This window comes from Staurois parvus, unplaced genomic scaffold (assembly GCF_062004578.1).
Source record: "Staurois parvus isolate SC_StPar_1 unplaced genomic scaffold, SC_StPar_1.0 ptg000855l, whole genome shotgun sequence".
Taxonomy (NCBI): domain Eukaryota; kingdom Metazoa; phylum Chordata; class Amphibia; order Anura; family Ranidae; genus Staurois; species Staurois parvus.
Window position 1 is genome coordinate 300,155 of NW_028318651.1, and position 18,931 is coordinate 319,085.

The window sequence follows — 18,931 nt, forward strand, 5'->3', positions numbered from 1 at the left end:
GGGGTACAATTTTTAAATGTTACATTATCTTCTGTAATCTATACATAGGGATTTCCAAACATTTCCATCCACAGAATTGCCAGACAAGGGTGGAAGGGTGAAAATGATGGGTGGACAAAGGTGGAAATGGCAGGAGAGCAAGGGAGGAAATGACAGAAGACCAATGGGTGGAAATGGCGGGTGGACAAGGGTGTAAATGACAGGAGAACAAAGGTGGATATGCTGGGTGCACAAGGGTGGCAATGACAGGTGGACAAGGGTGGAAATTAGGGGAGGACAAAGGTGGAATTAGCAGGTGGACAAGGATGGAGACAACAGGAGGACAAGGGTGGAAATAACAGGAGAAGAAGGGTGAAAATTATGGGAGTACAAGGGTGGAAATGGTAGTAAGCCAAGGGTGGAAATGACGGGAAGACAAGGGTGAAAATGAAGGGTGGAAAATGTGAGAGGACAAGGGTGGAAATAATGGGAGGACAAGGGTGGATGTAACAGGAGGACAAGGATGGAAATGACAGGTGGACAGTAGCGGAGATGGAAAGTTTGTGGAAATGATGGAAGGACAAGAGTGGTAATGGCAGATCGAAAAGGATGGAAATGATGGGTGGACAAGGGTGAAAATTATGGGAGGACAAAGATTGAAATGAAAGATGGAAAAGGGTGGAAATGACAGAAGGACAAGAGTGGAAGCGGCAGAAGTACAAGGGTGGAAATGGCGGGAGGCCAAGGGTGGTAATTATGGGAGGAAAAGGTTAAAATGACAGATGGAAAAGGATGGCAATGACAGGAGGACAAGGGTGGAAATGAGGGGATGACGAGGGTGGAAATGAGGGGATGATGAGGGTGGAAATGAGGGGAGGATGAGGATGGAAATGGGGGGTGGACAAGGGTGGAAATAGCAGGTGGGCAAGGATGGAGACAACAGGAGGACAAGAGTGGAAATAATAGGAGACCAAGGATGAAAATTACGGGAGTACAAGGGCGAAAATGGTGGTAGGCCAAGGGTGAAAATGAAGGGTGGAAAATGTGAGAGGACAAGGGTGGAAATAACAGGAGGACAGTAGTGGAGATGGCAGGTTTGTGGAAATGACAGAAGGACAAGCATGGAAATGGCGAATCGAAAAGGGAGGAAATGATGGGTGGACAAGGGTGAAAATTATGGGAGGACAAAGATTGAAAGAAACATGGAAAAGGGTGTAAATGACAGGAGGAAAAGAGTGGAAGTGGCGGGAGGAAAAGAGTGGCAGTGGCGGGAGGACAAGGGTGGAAATGGCGGGAGGACAAGGGTGGAAATGGCGGGAGGACAAGGGTGGAAATGGCGGGAGGACAAGGGTGGAAATGGCGGGAGGACAAGGGTGGAAATGTAGGGAGGACAAGGGCGGAAATGTAGGGAGGACAAGGGCGGAAATGTAGGGAGTACAAGGGTGGAAATGTAGGGAGGACAAGGGTGGAAATGTAGGGAGGACAAGGGTGGAAATGTAGGGAGGACAAGGGTGGAAATGATGGGAGGACAAGGGTGGAAATGTAGGGAGTATAAGGGTGGAAATGTAGGGAGGACAAGGGTGGAAATGTAGGGAGGACAAGGGTGGAAATGTAGGGAGGACAAGGGTGGAAATGACGGGAGGACAAGGGTGGAAATGACGGGAGGACAAGGGTGGAAATGTAGGGAGGACAAGGGTGGAAATGTAGGGTGGAAATGAGAGGAGGACAAGGGTGGAAATGGCAGGTGGACAAGGATGGAGACAATGGGATGACAAGGGAGAAAATGATGGATGGACAAGGGTGGAAATTGCAGTTTAGCAATGAATGTATACACAGGTGTCACAAGCCTGACAGCTGACTGAACTATGAAAATAAATCTTCACTTACGAAATCGGCGTTCATTCTTGTAGCCTGAAGGGTCCATCGTGATCCCTGAAAGGTAACAGATATCATTTGCTGTGTGAATGTGTGGACTGCTCTCAGGGTGTCTATAACTACATCTAAGGGACAACCTGATCTGTTCAATAAACTGACAGGAACCTGGACCCTAGATGTCCCACAACTCAGCTGATGTCCCCATGTGATGAATGCCTAACGAGACATTGGTGTTGTGCAGTCAGTGTAGACCTGCCACCAGCACGGCTACCTAAATCCCATGATGTCTGCTGCTGCTCCCTCACTGTCCAATCACAGGTCAGGGATGCAGGGAAGCTGTATTCCTCTATTTTCATCAAAGGTCAGGCAATGGCTGGGTGAATGGCCATGACCGCATGTTGGTTTGCTCACCTCTTGTTATGGGGGACTATTTCTCGATGTCTTCCAACATTTGAAGTTGATCTGCTATAGAGCGTGTTTTTGTACCCTCCCCCGTCTCCAGAATTACCTGCTGGTCGTACAGAGCCCAGAACATGGGAAGGGGGATGTACAGGAACAGGACTTTGGTCACCATTTTTACTTCTGTGATAGTCTTTTTCTGAAAATGTAAAAAAAAATTGTGCAATGTCACCAGGAGGAAATGAATCAAAGCCAAGAGAATCACGGCGGGAATAACGGAATTACAGATTGCATGGAGTATGTGGATGCAGCTATGAAGGATACTTTGTGTCACATTTCTATAGAATTGGTGACCAAACTGGTAGTCAACTTCCCACTGATAAGACTCCTCATCCTCCAGTGGGGGCCCCTGGTAACTGTATATGACAGTGGTGTATTTAGGTTTTGCAGGGCGTTGAACGCTCGTCCTGGGCGGCAGGGCATTGAACGCTCATTCTGGGCAGCAGGACGTAGATCGCTCGTTTTGGGTGGCAGGGCGTGGACCGCTCGTTCTGGGCGGCAGGGCGTGGACTGCTCGTTCTGGGCGGCAGGGCGTGGAATGCTCGTTCTGGGTGGCAGGGCGTTGATCACTTGTTCTGGGCGGCAGGGCGTGGACCGCTTGTTCTGGGCAGCAGGGCGTGGAATGCTCGTTCTGGGTGGCAGGGCGTGGAACGCTCGTTCTGGGCGGCAGGGCATGGAACGCTCGTTCTGGGCGGCAGGGCGTGGAACGCTCATTCTGGGTGTTGAATGCTTGTTCTGGGCAACAGGGTGTGGACCACTCGTTCTGGGCAGTGGGGCGTGGAACGCTCGTTCTGGGTGTTGAACGCTCATTCTGGGCGGCAGGGCGTGGATCGCTCATTCTGGGTGTTGAACGCTCCTTCTGGGCGGCAGGGCGAGGATCGCTCATTCTGGCCAGCTAGTGGCGTGGATCGCTCGTTCTGGGCGGCAGGGCATGGATCGCTCATGCTGGGTGGCAGGGCGTGGATCGCTCGTTCTGGGTGGCAGGGCGTGGATCACTCGTTTTGGATGTTGAACGCTCGTTCTGGGCGGCAGGGCGTGGATCGCTCGTTCTGGGCGGCAGGGCATGGATCGCTCGTTCTGGGCGGCAGGGCGTGGATCGCTCGTTCTGGGCGGCAGGGCGTGGATCGCTCGTTCTGGGTGTTGAACACTCCTTCTGGGCGGCAGGGCGAGGATCGCTCGTTCTGGCCGGCAGGGCGTGGATCGCTCGTTCTGGGCGGCAGGGTGTGGATCGCTCGTTCTGGGCGGCAGGGCGTGGATCGCACGTTCTGGGTGTTGAACACTCCTTCTGGGCGGCAGGGCGAGGATCGCTCGTTCTGGCCGGCAGGGCGTGGATCGCTCGTTCTGGGCGGCAGGGCGTGGATCGCTCGTTCTGGGCGGCAGGGCGTGGATCGCTCGTTCTGGGCGGCAGGGTGTGGATCGCTCGTTCTGGGCAGCAGGGCGTGGATCGCACGTTCTGGGTGTTGAACACTCCTTCTGGGCGGCAGGGCGAGGATCGCTCGTTCTGGCCGGCAGGGCGTGGATCGCTCGTTCTGGGCGGCAGGGCGTGGATCGCTCGTTCTGGGCGGCAGGGCGTGGCTACAAGGTCACACGCCCACCGCATCACTTCTACTTGTATGGAAGACGTATTGCCCGACGAATGATTTTTTTTTAGATTGGTGAATGTGGGCCACAATTTCGACCAACGAATGAACGCCTCACGGTCGTCAGATGAACGATCGGTCGATTTTCTAATCATGTATTCCCACCTTTAGTTACGATTGTAGAAAGAAAATTCTTCCAAGAATTCCTCCCATGTGTGGCCTGCATTAGCCGTCGCTATCAGCTGATCTCAATGGGCTTTATGTCTCAGGCTGGATAATTATGTTCAAATATCTGCAGTGCCTTCAGCTCCCGAGGACCAAATCCACAACAATACGGCCACTGTGCAGCAGTTATGTACAGGAAAGCCTGCTTCTTGGTTAAGCCAGCTGGGCCAATCGCATTACGGCGTTAGGTTTGGGGGGCAATTTGATGAAGAATGCATGTGTGTCAGCGTGACGTGATAACATGCGCTCTAGGTGTTCTAAGGTGACAACGTGGCCAGTCCTTCATTGGAATCCGGTGTTTTTTTAATTAAATACTTACTTCTGGTGATTTTGTAATATTCGATGTTTGTACTCAATAAAGATAGTGTAACTGTAACGTTACACCGCGTTTTTTCCCGCCTTATGCCGGGCCATAGACGGGTCGAAAATCGGCCGATTTTTCAGCTAAAAAAAAAAAAAATCAGCCGATTTTCGCACCATTAGTGGATTAATTGGTTGGACGTTTTTCGGGGTTTTTGCATATTTTTTTTTATCAGGCATGTTGGAAAATTTGCGGCCGATTTTTCCAGCAATGATGGGCAAATCGGCCGATCGTTTTACCGATAAAAAATCTGTGCATGAGCCGTGACCTGCAAGAAGAAGAAAAAGCAGAAGAAGAAGAATTCCAGTCCGCTATTATATTTTATATGAAAAGTCTTGCGGTTGCAACAATGTATCCATTTGTATCCAAATAAAACCATCTGTATCTGAAATGGATACAAATGGATACATTTGTTGCAACTGCAAGACTTTTCATATAACATATAATAGCGGACTGGAATTCTTCTTTTTCTTCTTCTTGCAGGTCACGGCTCATGCGCAGATTTTTTATCGGTAAAACGATCGGCCGATTTGCTGGGAAAATCGGCCGATCGTCAAAATTGGCCGCATATTTTCCAACATGCCCGATTAAAAAAAATGTGCAAAAACCCCAAAAAATGGCTGAGCAATTAACCCACTAACGATGCGAAAATTAGCCTTTTTTTTTTTTCCGGCCGAAAAGCAGGCCGATTTTTGACCCGTCTATGGCCGGCATAAGAGGCTACTTGTAGGGTTAGCTTCTCTATGGTGCTACCAAGGTTTGGTTATATGCAGGGTAGGACTGACCATTCGGGCACTGCCCAGGGGCCCAGGGTCAGTAGGGGGCCCCATGAGATGCCAATGGTAGCTTTCATAGGCTTTTTTGGGTGTGGTTTGAGTGTGGGCGAGGACACAGGGGCCCCATGATCCCCTATTACCCGGGGGCCCCATGAGTTGCCCCTGGTTATATGGTAGGTTTTTTTTAGCTTCAAAGGATCCCATCAAGCTTCAAATGTCAGTAAGATTGCTGCCTCATCCCTATAAAACCGAACACATATTACTTACACAGGTTCTGGGGCTGACTGACTGCAGACAAGGCACCGAGTGAGTTTAATTACCACCTTAATCAGCCGCAGAACCCTTGTAATTAATTAGTTCCCAACCGCACTATATCCGAAGGACGGCTACAGCGCTGTTGTCTAGTTCTGGGATAACGTCCGTGGACATCATTCCAGAACACGCCCCCAGCGGCACGCACCTGGCGCCACCGGTGACCGCTGTGTCCGGTAAACAGCCAGTCACAGCGGCCTTTAACACGTGATCAGCTGTGTCCAATGACACAGCAGATTTTCGGTAAATGCACTTTCCTCACACTGTCACAGCGTATGGAAGGTTCTGCCAAGAAGCGTCAATTGCCAGCAGAGGGATCGGCACTGACCATCAGGGCACTGATCAGTGCCCTGATGATCACTGCCCAGCAGTGCAGCCCACCTGTGCCCATCAGTGCAGCCCACCTGTGCCCATCAGTGTCACCCACCTGTGCCCATAAGTGTCACCCACCTGTGCCCAGCAGTGCCACCCACCTGTGCCCAGCAGTGCCACCCATTAGTGCCAACCACCTGTGCCCAGCAGTGCCACCCACCTGTGCCCAGCAGTGCCCCCCATTAGTGCCAACCACCTGTGCCCATCAGTGTCACCCACCTGTGCCCAGCAGTGCCACCCACCTGTGCCCAGCAGTGCCACCCATTAGTGCCAACCACCTGTGCCCATCAGTGTCACCCACCTGTGCCCATCAGTGCCACCCACCTGTGCCCATCAGTGCCCCCCATCAGTGCCAACCACCTGTGCCCAGCAGTGCCACCCAACTGTGCCCAGTGACACCCACCTGTGCCCATCAGTGCCAACCACCTGTGCCCATCAGTGCCCCCCATCAGTGCCAACCATCTGTGTCCAGCAGTGCCACCCACCTGTGCCCAGTAGTGCCCCCCATCAGTGCCAACCACCTGTGCCCAGCAGTGCCACCCACCTGTGCCCTGCAGTACCACCCATCAGTGCCACCAATCAGTGCTGCCCATCAGTGCAGCATCAGTGCCAGCTCATCAGTACCTCCGATCAGTGCACATCAGTGCTGCCTATCCATGCCACCTCATCAGTGCCCATCATTGCAGCCTATCAGTGCTGCCTACCAGTGTAGCCTCATCAACACACATCAGTAAAGGAGAAAAATTACCTGTTTGCTAATTTTGTGCACTTTTTTTTTTGTTTATAGCGCAAAAAAATAAACCCCCAGCGGCGATTAAATACCACCAAAAGAAAGCTCTATTCGTGTGAAAAAAATTATGAAAAATTTCATATGGGTGCAGTGTTGCATGACCGCGCAATTGTCATTCAAAGTGCGACAGCGCTGAAAGCTGAAAATTGTCCTGGACTGGAAGGGGGTAGAAGTGCCCGGTAGGCGAGGGGTTAATTGTGTGTTCAGTTTTAAAGGGATGGGGTGGCCACCCTAGTAGCAGATCCTTTAAGTCCTGAGGTGGGGCCTCCATGGATCAGACTTGTTTTTCCAGCACATTCAACAAATGTTTGAAAGGATTGAGATCTGGAGAATTTGGAGGCCAAGTCAACACCTCAAACCCATCATTGTGTTCTTTACACCATCCTTGAACCATTTTTTGCATCGTGGCAGGGCCCATTATCCTGCTGGAAGAGACCACTGTCATCAAGGAATTCAGTTTCCATGAAGGGGTGGACTTGGTCGCCAACAATGCTTAGGTAGGTGGTATGTGTCAAGTAAAACGCACAAAAAAATTGTAAAATTAGAGCATAAAAATCCTTTGAGTTTTACTTAACACATACCGCCTACCTAAGCATTGTTGGCGACCAAGTCCACCCCTTGTGTCTTGTTACCGCCTCCTCCTGTAGTTTTCTGTAGTAGGTGGAGCCTGCAGGGCCCCTCCCTCAGCTCTGCTCCTTCTCCTTGTGCAGGACTGATCTTGTCTCCACCCCCTCTGGTAGTTTTCTGTAGTAGGTGGAGCCTTCTGGGCCCCTCTGCCAGCTCTGCTCTCTCTCCTTGTGCAGGGTGACTGGTCTTGTCTCCGCCCCCTCCTGTAGCTTTCTGTAGTAGGTGGAGCCTTCAGGGCCCCTCCCACAGCTCTGCTCTCTCTCCTTGTGCAGGAGGACTGGTCTTGTCTCCACCCCCTCCGGTAGTTTTCTGTAGTGGGTGGAGCCTTCAAGGCCCCTCCCACAGCTCTGCTCTCTCTCCCTGTGCAGGAGGACTGGTCTTGTCTCCACCCCCTCCTCTAGTTTTCTGTAGTAGGTGGAGCCTTCAGGGCCCCTCCCACAGCTCTGCTCTCTCTCCTTGGGCAGGACTGATCTGGTCTCCGCCCCCTCTAGTGTTCTGTAGTGGGTGGAGCCTGCAGGGCCCCTCCCTGAGCTCTGCTTTCTTTCTCCTTGTGCAGGAGGACTGGTCTTGTGTCCACCCCCTCTAGTTTTCTGTAGTATGTGGAGCCTGCTGGGCCCCTCCCTCAGCTCTGCTCTCTCTCCTTGTGCAGGACTGATCTTGTCTCCACCCCCTCTAGTTTTCTGTAGTGGGTGGAGCCTGCTGGGCCCCTCCCACAGCTCTGCTCTCTCTCCTTGTGCAGGACTGATCTTGTCTCCGCCCACTCTAGTTTTCTGCAGTGGGTGGAGCCTGCTGGGCCCCTCACTCAACTCTGCTCTCTCTCCTAGTGCACGGTGACTGGTCTGGTCTTCACCTCCTCCACTAGTTTTCTGTAGTGGGTGGAGCCTGCAGGGCCCCTCCCTCAGCTCTGCTCTCTCTCCTTGTGCAGGGTGACTGGTCTTGTCTCCGCCCCCTTCTGTAGTTTTCTGCAGGAAGCCTGTAGTGGGTGGAGTCTGCTGGGTCCCTCCCACAGCTCTGCTTTCAGGGTGGCCTGTATGGTGAGCTGTAATATGACTTTTCCATTTGAAATAATAGTTTGTGGCCTCGGTAGAAGGAACATGACCCCACTAGAGATGAGGGGGTGGAGTTCTCGTGCGAGTATGTCTACCATGGACCAAATTAATAGGTGAACGTATGAGAGGATCACAAAACCAAAATGAGTCCAATAAAACTTAGTTTTTCATGCCAGGTAGTAAAAGGAATAAATTAACGCATTTTGGGGACTCAGAGCTCCACCTTCATAAAGACAAAGCCCTGACGAAGGCGGAGCTCTGAGACCTGAAACGCGTTGGTTCCATTCTTTGACTTCTTGTCACGAAAAATTAATATTATTGGACTCATTTTAGTTTTGTAATGCCCTTATCCTTTGACATACTTTCTGGACTGTTCCAGGGACCCCCCAGGGACACCGTAGTTGACAGACAGCAGCCTTCAAAATTTGCAGTTTAGGTCAGACCTGTCCTACTCAATCCTTGAATGCAGGCCAAGTTAAAGTCATGAAGCAGAGAAGAGATGTTGAGGTGACCAGGGGTGGACTGACAACTCATGGGGCCCCCTACGGACCCCGGGCCCTTGGGCAGTGCCCAAGTGCTCAAATGGACGTGTCCTATGAGCAGGCAGCAAGAGACTCACACTTACCGAATACTTCTCAGAGGCCCAGTCCAGCCAGTGCTCCCGCCTGGGGAATTGCTTAGAGCGATGTGTCCAGCGGTTCTTGATGGCAAACTAAAGATAAGAGAGAGAAAACATGGAGATGATTCAGATTCCTCTCACTCTGCCAGGGAGAGATGACACCATCAACCCATTTGTGGCCAAATTATGGAGGTCCAGCTCAAGAACCAGAAGTCTGTTCCCAGGTCTGTACACCCGCTGTGCCCATTATGAGGGGTTCCCACCATACCTGTGCTGAGTTCCCGGGTCTGTACACCCGCTGTGCCCATTATGAGGGGTTCCCACCATCCCTGTGCTGAGTTCCCAGGTCTGTACACCCTCTGTGCCCATTGAGGGGTTCCCACCATCCCTGTGCTGAGTTCCCGGGTCTGTACCCCTGCTGTGCCCATTATGAGGGGTTACCACCATCCCTGTGCTGAGTTCCTGGGTCTGTACCCCCGCTGTGCCCATTATGAGGGGCTGCAACCTTTCCTGCTGGAAATGTATTCATTTTGGTGAAAAGTGTGAAAAGAGGAGCTGGAACATTCCCAGGTGAACAGGAACATACTGAGGAATTTTGGCCCGGAGGTACCATAGGCAGTATCTCCACCAATAACTGTGATATGCTCATACCAATATGCTGCGCTGTAAATGAATAAGTGAGCAACTAATAATGCTCAAATAAATGTGATAAATCCCAATGGAAACTATAAACGAAAATCCGAAGGGTTATGAAGGTTCTCCTGTGAGGAAAGTGTCCATCAACATCAAAAATACATTTGTTGTGAAGAGTGTATCCAGCACCGACATAACCAGCCTCTTCCCAAATTCCTAGACCCCAAATGATAGGAGGTCTGTTTGGCAGGACGCTGCATGTATCCCGATCGTATGATAACAACCATGAAGACCAGGGTTCCTCCATAGGTTGCTAGGGGTTCCTTGAGCCAAGAGAAATTTCTGCCTCTCAGATACAGTTCTTCTGATACCATCGATCTTTTTTTTAGCAATCTGTAAGGGGATAATTCTTCCCAATGACACAAGTGTGAGGAGAATTCTTCCCAATGACACAAGTGTGAGGAGCATTCTTCCCAATGACACAAGTGTGAGGAGCATTCTTCCCAATGACCACAAGTGTGAGGAGCATTCTTCCCAATGACCACAAGTGTGAGGAGCATTCTTCCCACTGACCACAAGTGTGAGGAGCATTCTTCCCAATGACACAAGTGTGAGGAGCATTCTTCCCAATGACACAAGTGTGAGGAGCATTCTTCTCAATGACCACAAGAGTGAGGAGCATTCTTCCCAATGACACAAGTGTGAGGAGCATTCTTCCCACTGACTACAAGTGTGAGGAGCATTCTTCCCACTGACCACAAGTGTGAGGAGCATTCTTCCCACTGACCACAAGTGTGAGGAGCATTCTTCCCAATGACCACAAGTGTGAGGAGCATTCTTCCCAATGACCACAAGTGTGAGGAGCATTCTTCCCAATGACCACAAGTGTGAGGAGCATTCTTCCCAATGACCACAAGTGTGAGGAGCATTCTTCCCAATGACCACAAGTGTGAGGAGCATTCTTCCCAATGACCACAAGTGTGAGGAGCATTCTTCCCAATGACCACAAGTGTGAGGAGCATTCTTCCCAATGACCACAAGAGTGAGGAGCATTCTTCTCAATGACCACAAGAGTGAGGAGCATTCTTCCCAATGACACAAGTGTGAGGAGCATTCTTCCCAATGACACAAGTGTGAGGAGCATTCTTCCCAATGACCACAAGTGTGAGGAGCATTCTTCCCAATGACCACAAGTGTGAGGAGCATTCTTCTCAATGACCACAAGAGTGAGGAGCATTCTTCCCAATGACACAAGTGTGAGGAGCATTCTTCCCAATGACACAAGTGTGAGGAGCATTCTTCCCAATGACACAAGTGTGAGGAGCATTCTTCCCACTGACCACCACACTAATGTATGGAGAGTTGTAGACAGTCATTTTTTGCAGGGGTTCCCCGAGACCAGAAAGTAATTTCAGGGGTTCCTCTGTGATGAGAAGGTTGGGAAAGGCCGATGTTGATGCTCCGATGGCTTATTCCTTTTCCTTTGCCACAGACAGCGCAGACATACAAAAGAAACCCTCCATAGCGTGATACCACCAAAGACTTATTCATCAAAACCCCAAAAGTTCTACTTACAAAATCATATGATAAAACCTCATGTAATAGACGCTGGTGGTGCCTGCTGATGACATGAGCACGGACTCCTCCTCCCCTGATGCACGTTTCATCCAAAAGGATGTTGTCAAGGGGATCAATCTGAAAGTCTGAATTTGGGGTCTGGGAATTCGGTAAGAGGCTGGTTTTGTTGGTGGTGGATACACTGTTGTTGATGTTGATGGACACTTTCCTCACAGGAGAACCTTCATAACTTTTTGGACTTTCATTTACAGGCATACCTCGGTTTACGAATTTAATTCATTCTGCGGAACTTTTTGTATTGCGAAAAATAATGCGGTTTCCCATAGGAATGCATTGAAAACCAAAAAAAAGTTTTATCTGTTCAGGTATAAATACTGTACAGGGACATGATTAAAAATGAATTCGTAAATGCATCGAAAACCAATTAATTTGTTCGTATTGCAAAAAAAATTCGTAAACCGAGGCATTATTTTCAATTGGACTTTCATTCATAAACCGAAAATTACATTAGCCGAGGCGTTCGTATACCGAGGTCCGCCTGTATATTTTACGTTTGGATTTATCGCATATAAAGTTGTGTTCAAAATATTAGCAGTGTGTTGAAAAAAGTGAATAAAGCTGAAAATCCTTCTAATAGTTTTTATTTCCATCCACACGAATGCATTGGGAACACGACACATTCTATTCCAAATCACAACAGGAAGAAAAATACATCAAATTTGTGTTGTTCCTTTAAAAAAAGTGAAGAAAAGTGAATATTAGACGGTTCAAAAAAATGGCCGTGTTTGTATTCTTCTTTACAAACTCAAACATTCACTATATAAACTGAGAAATGTTGGAAGATTTTGCTTTCCTTTGAATGACTTCATGAATATTTGGTTGTAGTCGCACTGTTTCTGAGAACTGCTGGACATCTGTGTTGCATGGAGTCACCCAACTTCTGGCCCCTGTGATCAGGTATTCCAGCCCAGGATGATTGGACCACATTCCACAGTTCTTCTCTATTTCTTGGTTTGGCCTCAGAAACGGCATTTTTGATGTCACCCCACAAGTTTTCTATTGGATGATCCGGGGATTGGGCTGGCCACTCCATAACGTCCATCTTGTTGGTCTGGAACCAAGATGTTGCACGTTTACTGGTGTGTTTGGGGTCGTTGTCTTGTTGGAACACCCATTTCAAGGGCATTTCCTCTTCAGCATAAGGCAGCATGACCTCTTCAAGTATTCTGATGGATTCAAACTGATCCATGATCCCTGGTATGCGATAAATAGGTCCAACACCGTAGTATGAGAAACATCCCCATATCATGATGCTTGCACCACCATGCTTCACGGTCTTCACAGTGTACTGTGGCTTGAATTCAGTGTTTGGGGGTCGTCTGACAAACTGTCTCCGCCCACTAGACCCAAAAAGAACAATCTTACTTTCATCAGTCCACAGAATGTTGCGCCATTTCTCTTTAGGCCAATCAATGTGCTCTTTGGCAGATTGTAACCTCTTCAGCACACGTCTTTTTCCATCAGTGGGACTTTGCGGGGACTTCTTGCAGATAGCTTGGCTTCACATCGGCGTCTTCTAATTGTAACAGTCCTCACAGGGAACGTCACACCTTCTTTCATCTTCCTGGAGCTGATTGTTGGCTGAGTCCTCACAGGGAACGTCACACCTTCTTTCATCTTCCTGGAGCTGATTGTTGGCTGAGTCCGCCCCATTTTGGCTATTCTTCTATCCATTCCAATGGTGGTTTTTCGGTTTCTTCCGCGTCTTTCAGGTTTTGGTTGCCATTTTAAAGCATTTGCCATCATTTTAGCTGAGCAGCCGATCATTTTCTGCACTTCTTTATATGTTTTCCCCTCCAATCAACGTTTTAATCAAGGTACGCTGTTCTTCTGAACAATGTCTGGAACCACCCATTTTCCTCAGAATTTCAGAGAGAAATGCACTGTAACCAGCATGTCCAACATTTGCTGCCTTACTTCCTTAAATAAGGGCAATAATTGCCACCTGTTTTTCAAAGAATTAATGACCTCACTAATAGAACTCCACACGGCTATTATTGTGAACACGCCCCTTTCAATGAGTGATTCAATGACACAGAATCAGCAGCATGCATGTCATGACTGTTGGGTCTGTTGGATTTCTATGACTCTACTACACCTACTAGGAAATTATTTGCCATGTAGAAATATCATTTCCACCAAAAACAGCGATTGATCCGGTTAGTGATGTCTGACGGCTAGTATTTTGAACACAACTGTATTTGAGGATTATGAGTTGCAGACTTTTATTTCCAGCGCAGCGTATTGGTAGGAGTATAATGTACAATTAGGGTGGATGTTTTTTTTTTTTTGTGTGCGGCTGTAGAATTGATTATTTATTTGATCGCTAAGCGCGGTGGAAAAAGGTTTTTTCGTTTGAAATATCTACAATGTGACTTTTTTTTGGTGGACTGGCTCTGCGGTCGGTGAAATGTGAGTATCGGTTCTGGTTCTATCACTCACTCCGATGCACTTGATGACTCGGGATAAGACGTTTCCTTGCGGCGGGTTCTTCTTGTACATTCCGCTGCCGCTGACAAACACAACTGGAGGAGAGAAAACAAAATGTCAGACGTCCATCCACAGTACTCTGCCTGTCCTCACAGGACCCCGCCGTCCGTCTACATGAAGGGAATCATTCACCGCCCGGCGCACAAACAGCGCTTTCATCAGATCAGCTGCATGGACGCAGATCGGAGGGGAGGGGGGGGGGTCAGCTCTGCACGGCAGGAACAGAGGGGCCCCGGGGCCAAGCACATTTCTGGTATAAAAATATATGTCTCTGTGATTTATTTATGAATCAAACTTGACGGATCTAATGATGGGAGAGAAAAACTGAGAAAACTCTACAATAGTCCGGGTGTTCGTCTCCGAGGGGCTGGTAATAGAGATGCCGCATCGCCAATTCGTGTTCAAATCAGCCTGACAGCCAGGAAAACTAGTGTTTGCACCAAGAGAGTATAACCACCCACCTGATATTGCAGAGGGGCAGCACAGTGGCTGAATGGTTAGCCCTTCCGCCTGGCAGTACTCGGGTTGTTGGTTCGAATCCCAACCACGTCACCACCTGCCTGGAGTTTGCATGTTCTCCCTGTGACTGCGCGGGTTTCCTCTGGGTACTCCGGTTTCCTCCCACACAACAAAGACCTGTGAGGTGAATTGGCTCCTGTCTAAATTGTCTCTAGTATGTGTATGTATGAACGTGAGTTAGGGACCTTAGATTGTATACTCCTCAGGGGCGGAGACTGATGTGAATGTACAATATATATGTAAAGCACTGCACCACCTGCCTGGAGTCTGCATGTTCTCCCTGTGACTGCATGGGTTTCCTTCCACACAACAAAGACATGCTGAGAGGTGAATTGGCTCCTGTCTAAATTGGTCCTAGTATGTGTATGTATGAACGTGAGTTAGGGACCTTAGATTGTACGCTCCTCAGGGGCGGGGACTGATGGGAATGTACAATATATATGTAAAGCGCTGTGTAAATTGATGGCGCTATATAAGTACCTGAAATAATAGAAAAGTGACAGCAGAAAAAAGACCAAGTCCATCAAGTCTGCCTGTCTTTTTTTTTTTGTTGGGGGGGGTTTTGTTAACTTTTTTGTCTAAGTATAGATCTATGTTTGTCCCACGCATGTTTGAAGTTATTTACTGTTATATATATGTGATTTGGCAGTTCCGGGTGGGGCCCTACCCGCACTGCCATTCGCAGCCTCTAAGATCTGTGCAAGACTGAAGGGGAGGAGCCGGGATACCTGAGCAAGACAGAAGGGGAGGAGCCGGGACACCTGTGCAATACTGGAGGGGAGGAGCCAATATACATGTGCAAGACTGAAGGGGGCGAGCTGGTACATCTGTGCAAGACTGAAGGGGAGGAGCCGGTACACCTGTGCAAAACTGAAGGGGAGGAGCCGATACACCAGTGCAAGACTGAAGGGGAGGAGCCGGTACACCTGTGCAAGACTGAAGGGGAAGAGCCGGTACACCTGTGCAAGACTGGAGGGGAGGAGCCGGTACATCTGTGCAATACTGAAGGGGAGGAGCCGGTACACCTGTGCAAGACTGAAGGGGAGGAGCCGGTACACCTGTACAAGACTGAAGGGGAGGAGCCGGTACACCTGTGCAAGACTGAAGGGGAGGAGCCGGTACACCTGTGCAAGACTGAAGGGGAGGAGCCGGTACACCTGTGCAAGACTGAAGGGGAGGAGCCGGTACACCTGGGCAAGACTGAAGGGGAGGAGCCGGTACACCTGTGCAAGACTGGAGGGGAGGAGCCAGTACACCTGTGCAAGACTGAAGGGGAGGAGCCAGTACACCTGTGCAAGACTGAAGGGGAAGAGCCAATACACCTGTGCAAGACTGAAGGGGAGGCTGGAGGTCTAATCTCATCGTTGTGACATCCTTTTCCTTTTTCTCAGACGCAGATATCAGATGTTCTTCCTATTATCTCTCATTGGATCTCTTCAACCAATAAATTGTTTACAATGTTTGTTTGGTTATTATTTATCTTTCTGGTCATTTTGTTCTCCTGATACTTCAACATGTTAATAATAAAATAAAAAATCTCCAATAAAGCGATTTACTTACTCAGCGCAATAAACATCAAGGCAGCCGGAACGCCGAACGCCAAAGCGTAACAATCCATTCCGAAGCACTGGACGTCTCCTGCAAGACACGGGGAGAGGTGATGTGAGAGGCCGGTACAGATGTAGTGTGATGGGACAATGAACTGAAGGGGGGGGGGGGGGGTGAATTCGGGAACCTTCCCATTCCCAAATGCCAGTCATTGCCAATCATCCCGCCGCTGTGGGACAACTGACAGGGCATGGAAGTTGAAATTTTAGTATAAAATCCTTATGAGGTGGTATCAAAAAGTTTTGAGATTAGTTTTGTAACACGCCAACAGATGGCAGCACGAGGCTGCATGCACAGTCACAGGGAGCACCGACCTTCATAAATCAGTGTGCCAAAAGATATCGTCCTGTGTACATCGGGAGCTGTGCCACTGGTGCTATTCTGACCACATGTGCTACCACGTCTGCTATTTCATCATGGACAGCAAGTTAGAACACAGAGAAAACTTGAAATTCTGCGTGAAACTGGCCAAATCGCTGGATTTGGGCCTTTGAGCTGGATCTTCACCTTCAGAAAGAGGGCATTTTTGGGGCTCGAGCTCGTTGAAGGTCATCCTGATCTCTCGTCATCTACCAGTGATGTTCTTCCACTCTCAGTGGCGTTCCGAGGCAGGTGCGGGGGGTTCGGCCCGCACGGGGTGACACCGACCGCACGGGGTGACACCGGACCTGCTCCACGGAAAGGTAAGTTGTAAAGCAAGCCGACTAACCACACAGGATGGATGGGATATGTGGATTGGGGAGCATAATGGATCAGACTCCGATCCATTATGCTCAATCTACAGATCCCATCCATCCTGCGGGGATCATCAGCTTTCTTTACGGGATGGGATCTGTGGATTGGGGGGCATAATGGATCGGAGTCCAATCCATTATGCTCAATCCACAGATCTGATCCATCCTGCGGGGATCGTCGGCATGCAACCTATATGGGCGGACACCGGACCCACTCCAAGAAAAGGTAAGTTGTAAGGTAAGTTGTAAAGAAATCCGACGATCCCCGCAGGATGGATCGGATCTGCGGATTGAGCATAATGGATCGGAGTCCAATCCATTCTGCGGGGATCGTCGGAGGGGGTGTCACCAAGTGTTACCGCACCGGGTGACACCAACCCTAGGGACTCCTCTGTCCACTCTTGAAGTACATGTTCCGCTCAAAACACCTCGAACGACCGAATCGTGTCGACCGTCTCTGTGGCAGATTTGCCCAGCTTCACGGCAGAATAGCACCAGTTGTACACCTCCCGATGTACACTCTGTCCGTCACCCCCCCCCATGTGGTCCTTTAGTAGAAAGCATCAGCTCGCCACCATTTGTAGGACCCATTGATAGGACTGGAGTTGGATAAAGATATCTGACCTCGGAGAATCGGCGTCACGAAGGTGGAGATGAGACTTCCGGCATTGATGGACATATAGAAGATGGAGAAGAATTTTCCTCTCTCTTTTACCTGAAGAAGATGGAAAAAACAAGCAAATTGTTTATAAATCCATATCTTGGCTGAAAAGTCTAAAATATAGGAGGCACAATTCGCAGAGCTAAACACACAGGGATATTTTTCCGAAAAAGTGACAGTTGTTTTTAGTTGAGTCCAAGGAGATGTATAAATGACAGTCGCATGACTGAAAACAGAATGTCCAAGCCTTGGCTTCACTTCAATGGGCTTCTCTACGCATGAGAACCACAGAAAAAGAATTCCCCAAACTTTCTTGTGAAATCGCGCTGCACCGCTGTGGCTCCATGCAGTCAACAATGGCTCAGGGAGACCATTAGGAATCAGTCGCACCCCAATGTGTCTATTAAAGTGCAGTGTGCTTCTCTGCTTGGTGGGAAAGGGTGTGATTTTGCGCACGTTCCCAAAACACAGATGTGAAGCTAGCCTTACGGCCGGTGTTGACATTTTTTTTTGTCAAGTGCATTTTGCATTCCCATAGTCTATTTTTAGACATTTTGACAAGGCAACCCCTGAAGAAACCTCAAGGCACCCGGGGTGCCTGGGCACCCTGGTTGAGAAAGGCTGCTATAGACCAAAGGTGTCAAACTGGCGGCCCTCCAGCCCCATCATGCCAGTCCCATGCCTCTGCCTTTGAGAGTCATGGTTGTAACGGTCACTCTTGCAATGCCTCATGGGACTTGTAGTTCTGAAACAAGTCCCATCATGCCTCTGCCCTTGGGAGTCATGCTTGTAACTGTCAAACTTGCAATGCCTCATGGGACTTGTAGTTCTGAAACACAGGGGTGTCAAACTGGTGGCCCTCCAGCTGTTGCGAAACTACAATTCCCATCATGCCTCTGCCTTTCGGAGTCATGTTTGTAACTGTCAATCTTGCAATGCCTCATGGGACTTGTAGTTCGGTGACAGCTGGTGGGCCTCCAGTTTGACACCCGTGGTCTATAGCAGCCTTTCTCAACCAGGGTGCCCAGGCACCCCGGGGTAGCCTTGAGGTTTCTTCAGGGGTGCCTTGTCAAAATGTCTAAAAATTGCCCAAAACTTGTATACAAGCCAGCGGGTGGAACATGCCAGCCTTTTAGTTAATCAAAGCCACAGGTTTTCATTGTGCGCCATTATGACCTTCTAACCGCCGGCGTCCTGACAACCAATGACATCATCAGTTGATAAGAAAGGTGTCAGCTGCCTGCACAGTATCTTAGTTTGCCCCTCCCCTGCCCCTCTTCTTCAGTGCTGGGGTCATATTAGCTCAGTGATGGAGAAAAACTGAGGGCGAGGAGAAACACTGGAATACTAGTCGGTACCAGCGTGCAAAAGTGTATTGGCTTTGGAAGGATAAATCACCTCGAATGTTGGGTGTCCTACTTGTGTAGAATAGTTTTCCACATTTTAGAATGGGGCACCCTTTTAAAAGGATGGACAGTCTTGAGGCACCCCATTTTAGAATGGGGTGCCTCAAGACTGTCCATCATTTTAAAGGGCGCCTCGGGTCTGTCCACCATTTTAAAGGGCGCCTCGGGACTGTCCATCATTTTAAAGGGCGCCTCGGGACTGTCCATCATTTTAAAGG

General features: G+C 49.3%; 1 protein-coding gene across 1 annotated transcript in view; it reads right to left on the bottom strand.

Moving 5' to 3' along the window:
- LOC149443507 (solute carrier family 15 member 2-like) overlaps window positions 1-18,931 on the bottom strand; it is a 57,907-nt gene that overhangs the window by 26,481 nt on the left and 12,495 nt on the right. The window contains exons 6-11 of the mRNA XM_089655605.1: window positions 17,271-17,361; window positions 15,865-15,942; window positions 13,738-13,820; window positions 9,031-9,117; window positions 2,363-2,452; window positions 1,867-1,911 (exon numbers count right to left, since the gene is read on the bottom strand). Of these exons, the coding sequence (XP_089511731.1) occupies window positions 1,867-1,911; window positions 2,363-2,452; window positions 9,031-9,117; window positions 13,738-13,820; window positions 15,865-15,942; window positions 17,271-17,361 (474 nt within the window). The remainder of the gene's footprint in view (window positions 1-1,866; window positions 1,912-2,362; window positions 2,453-9,030; window positions 9,118-13,737; window positions 13,821-15,864; window positions 15,943-17,270; window positions 17,362-18,931) is intronic.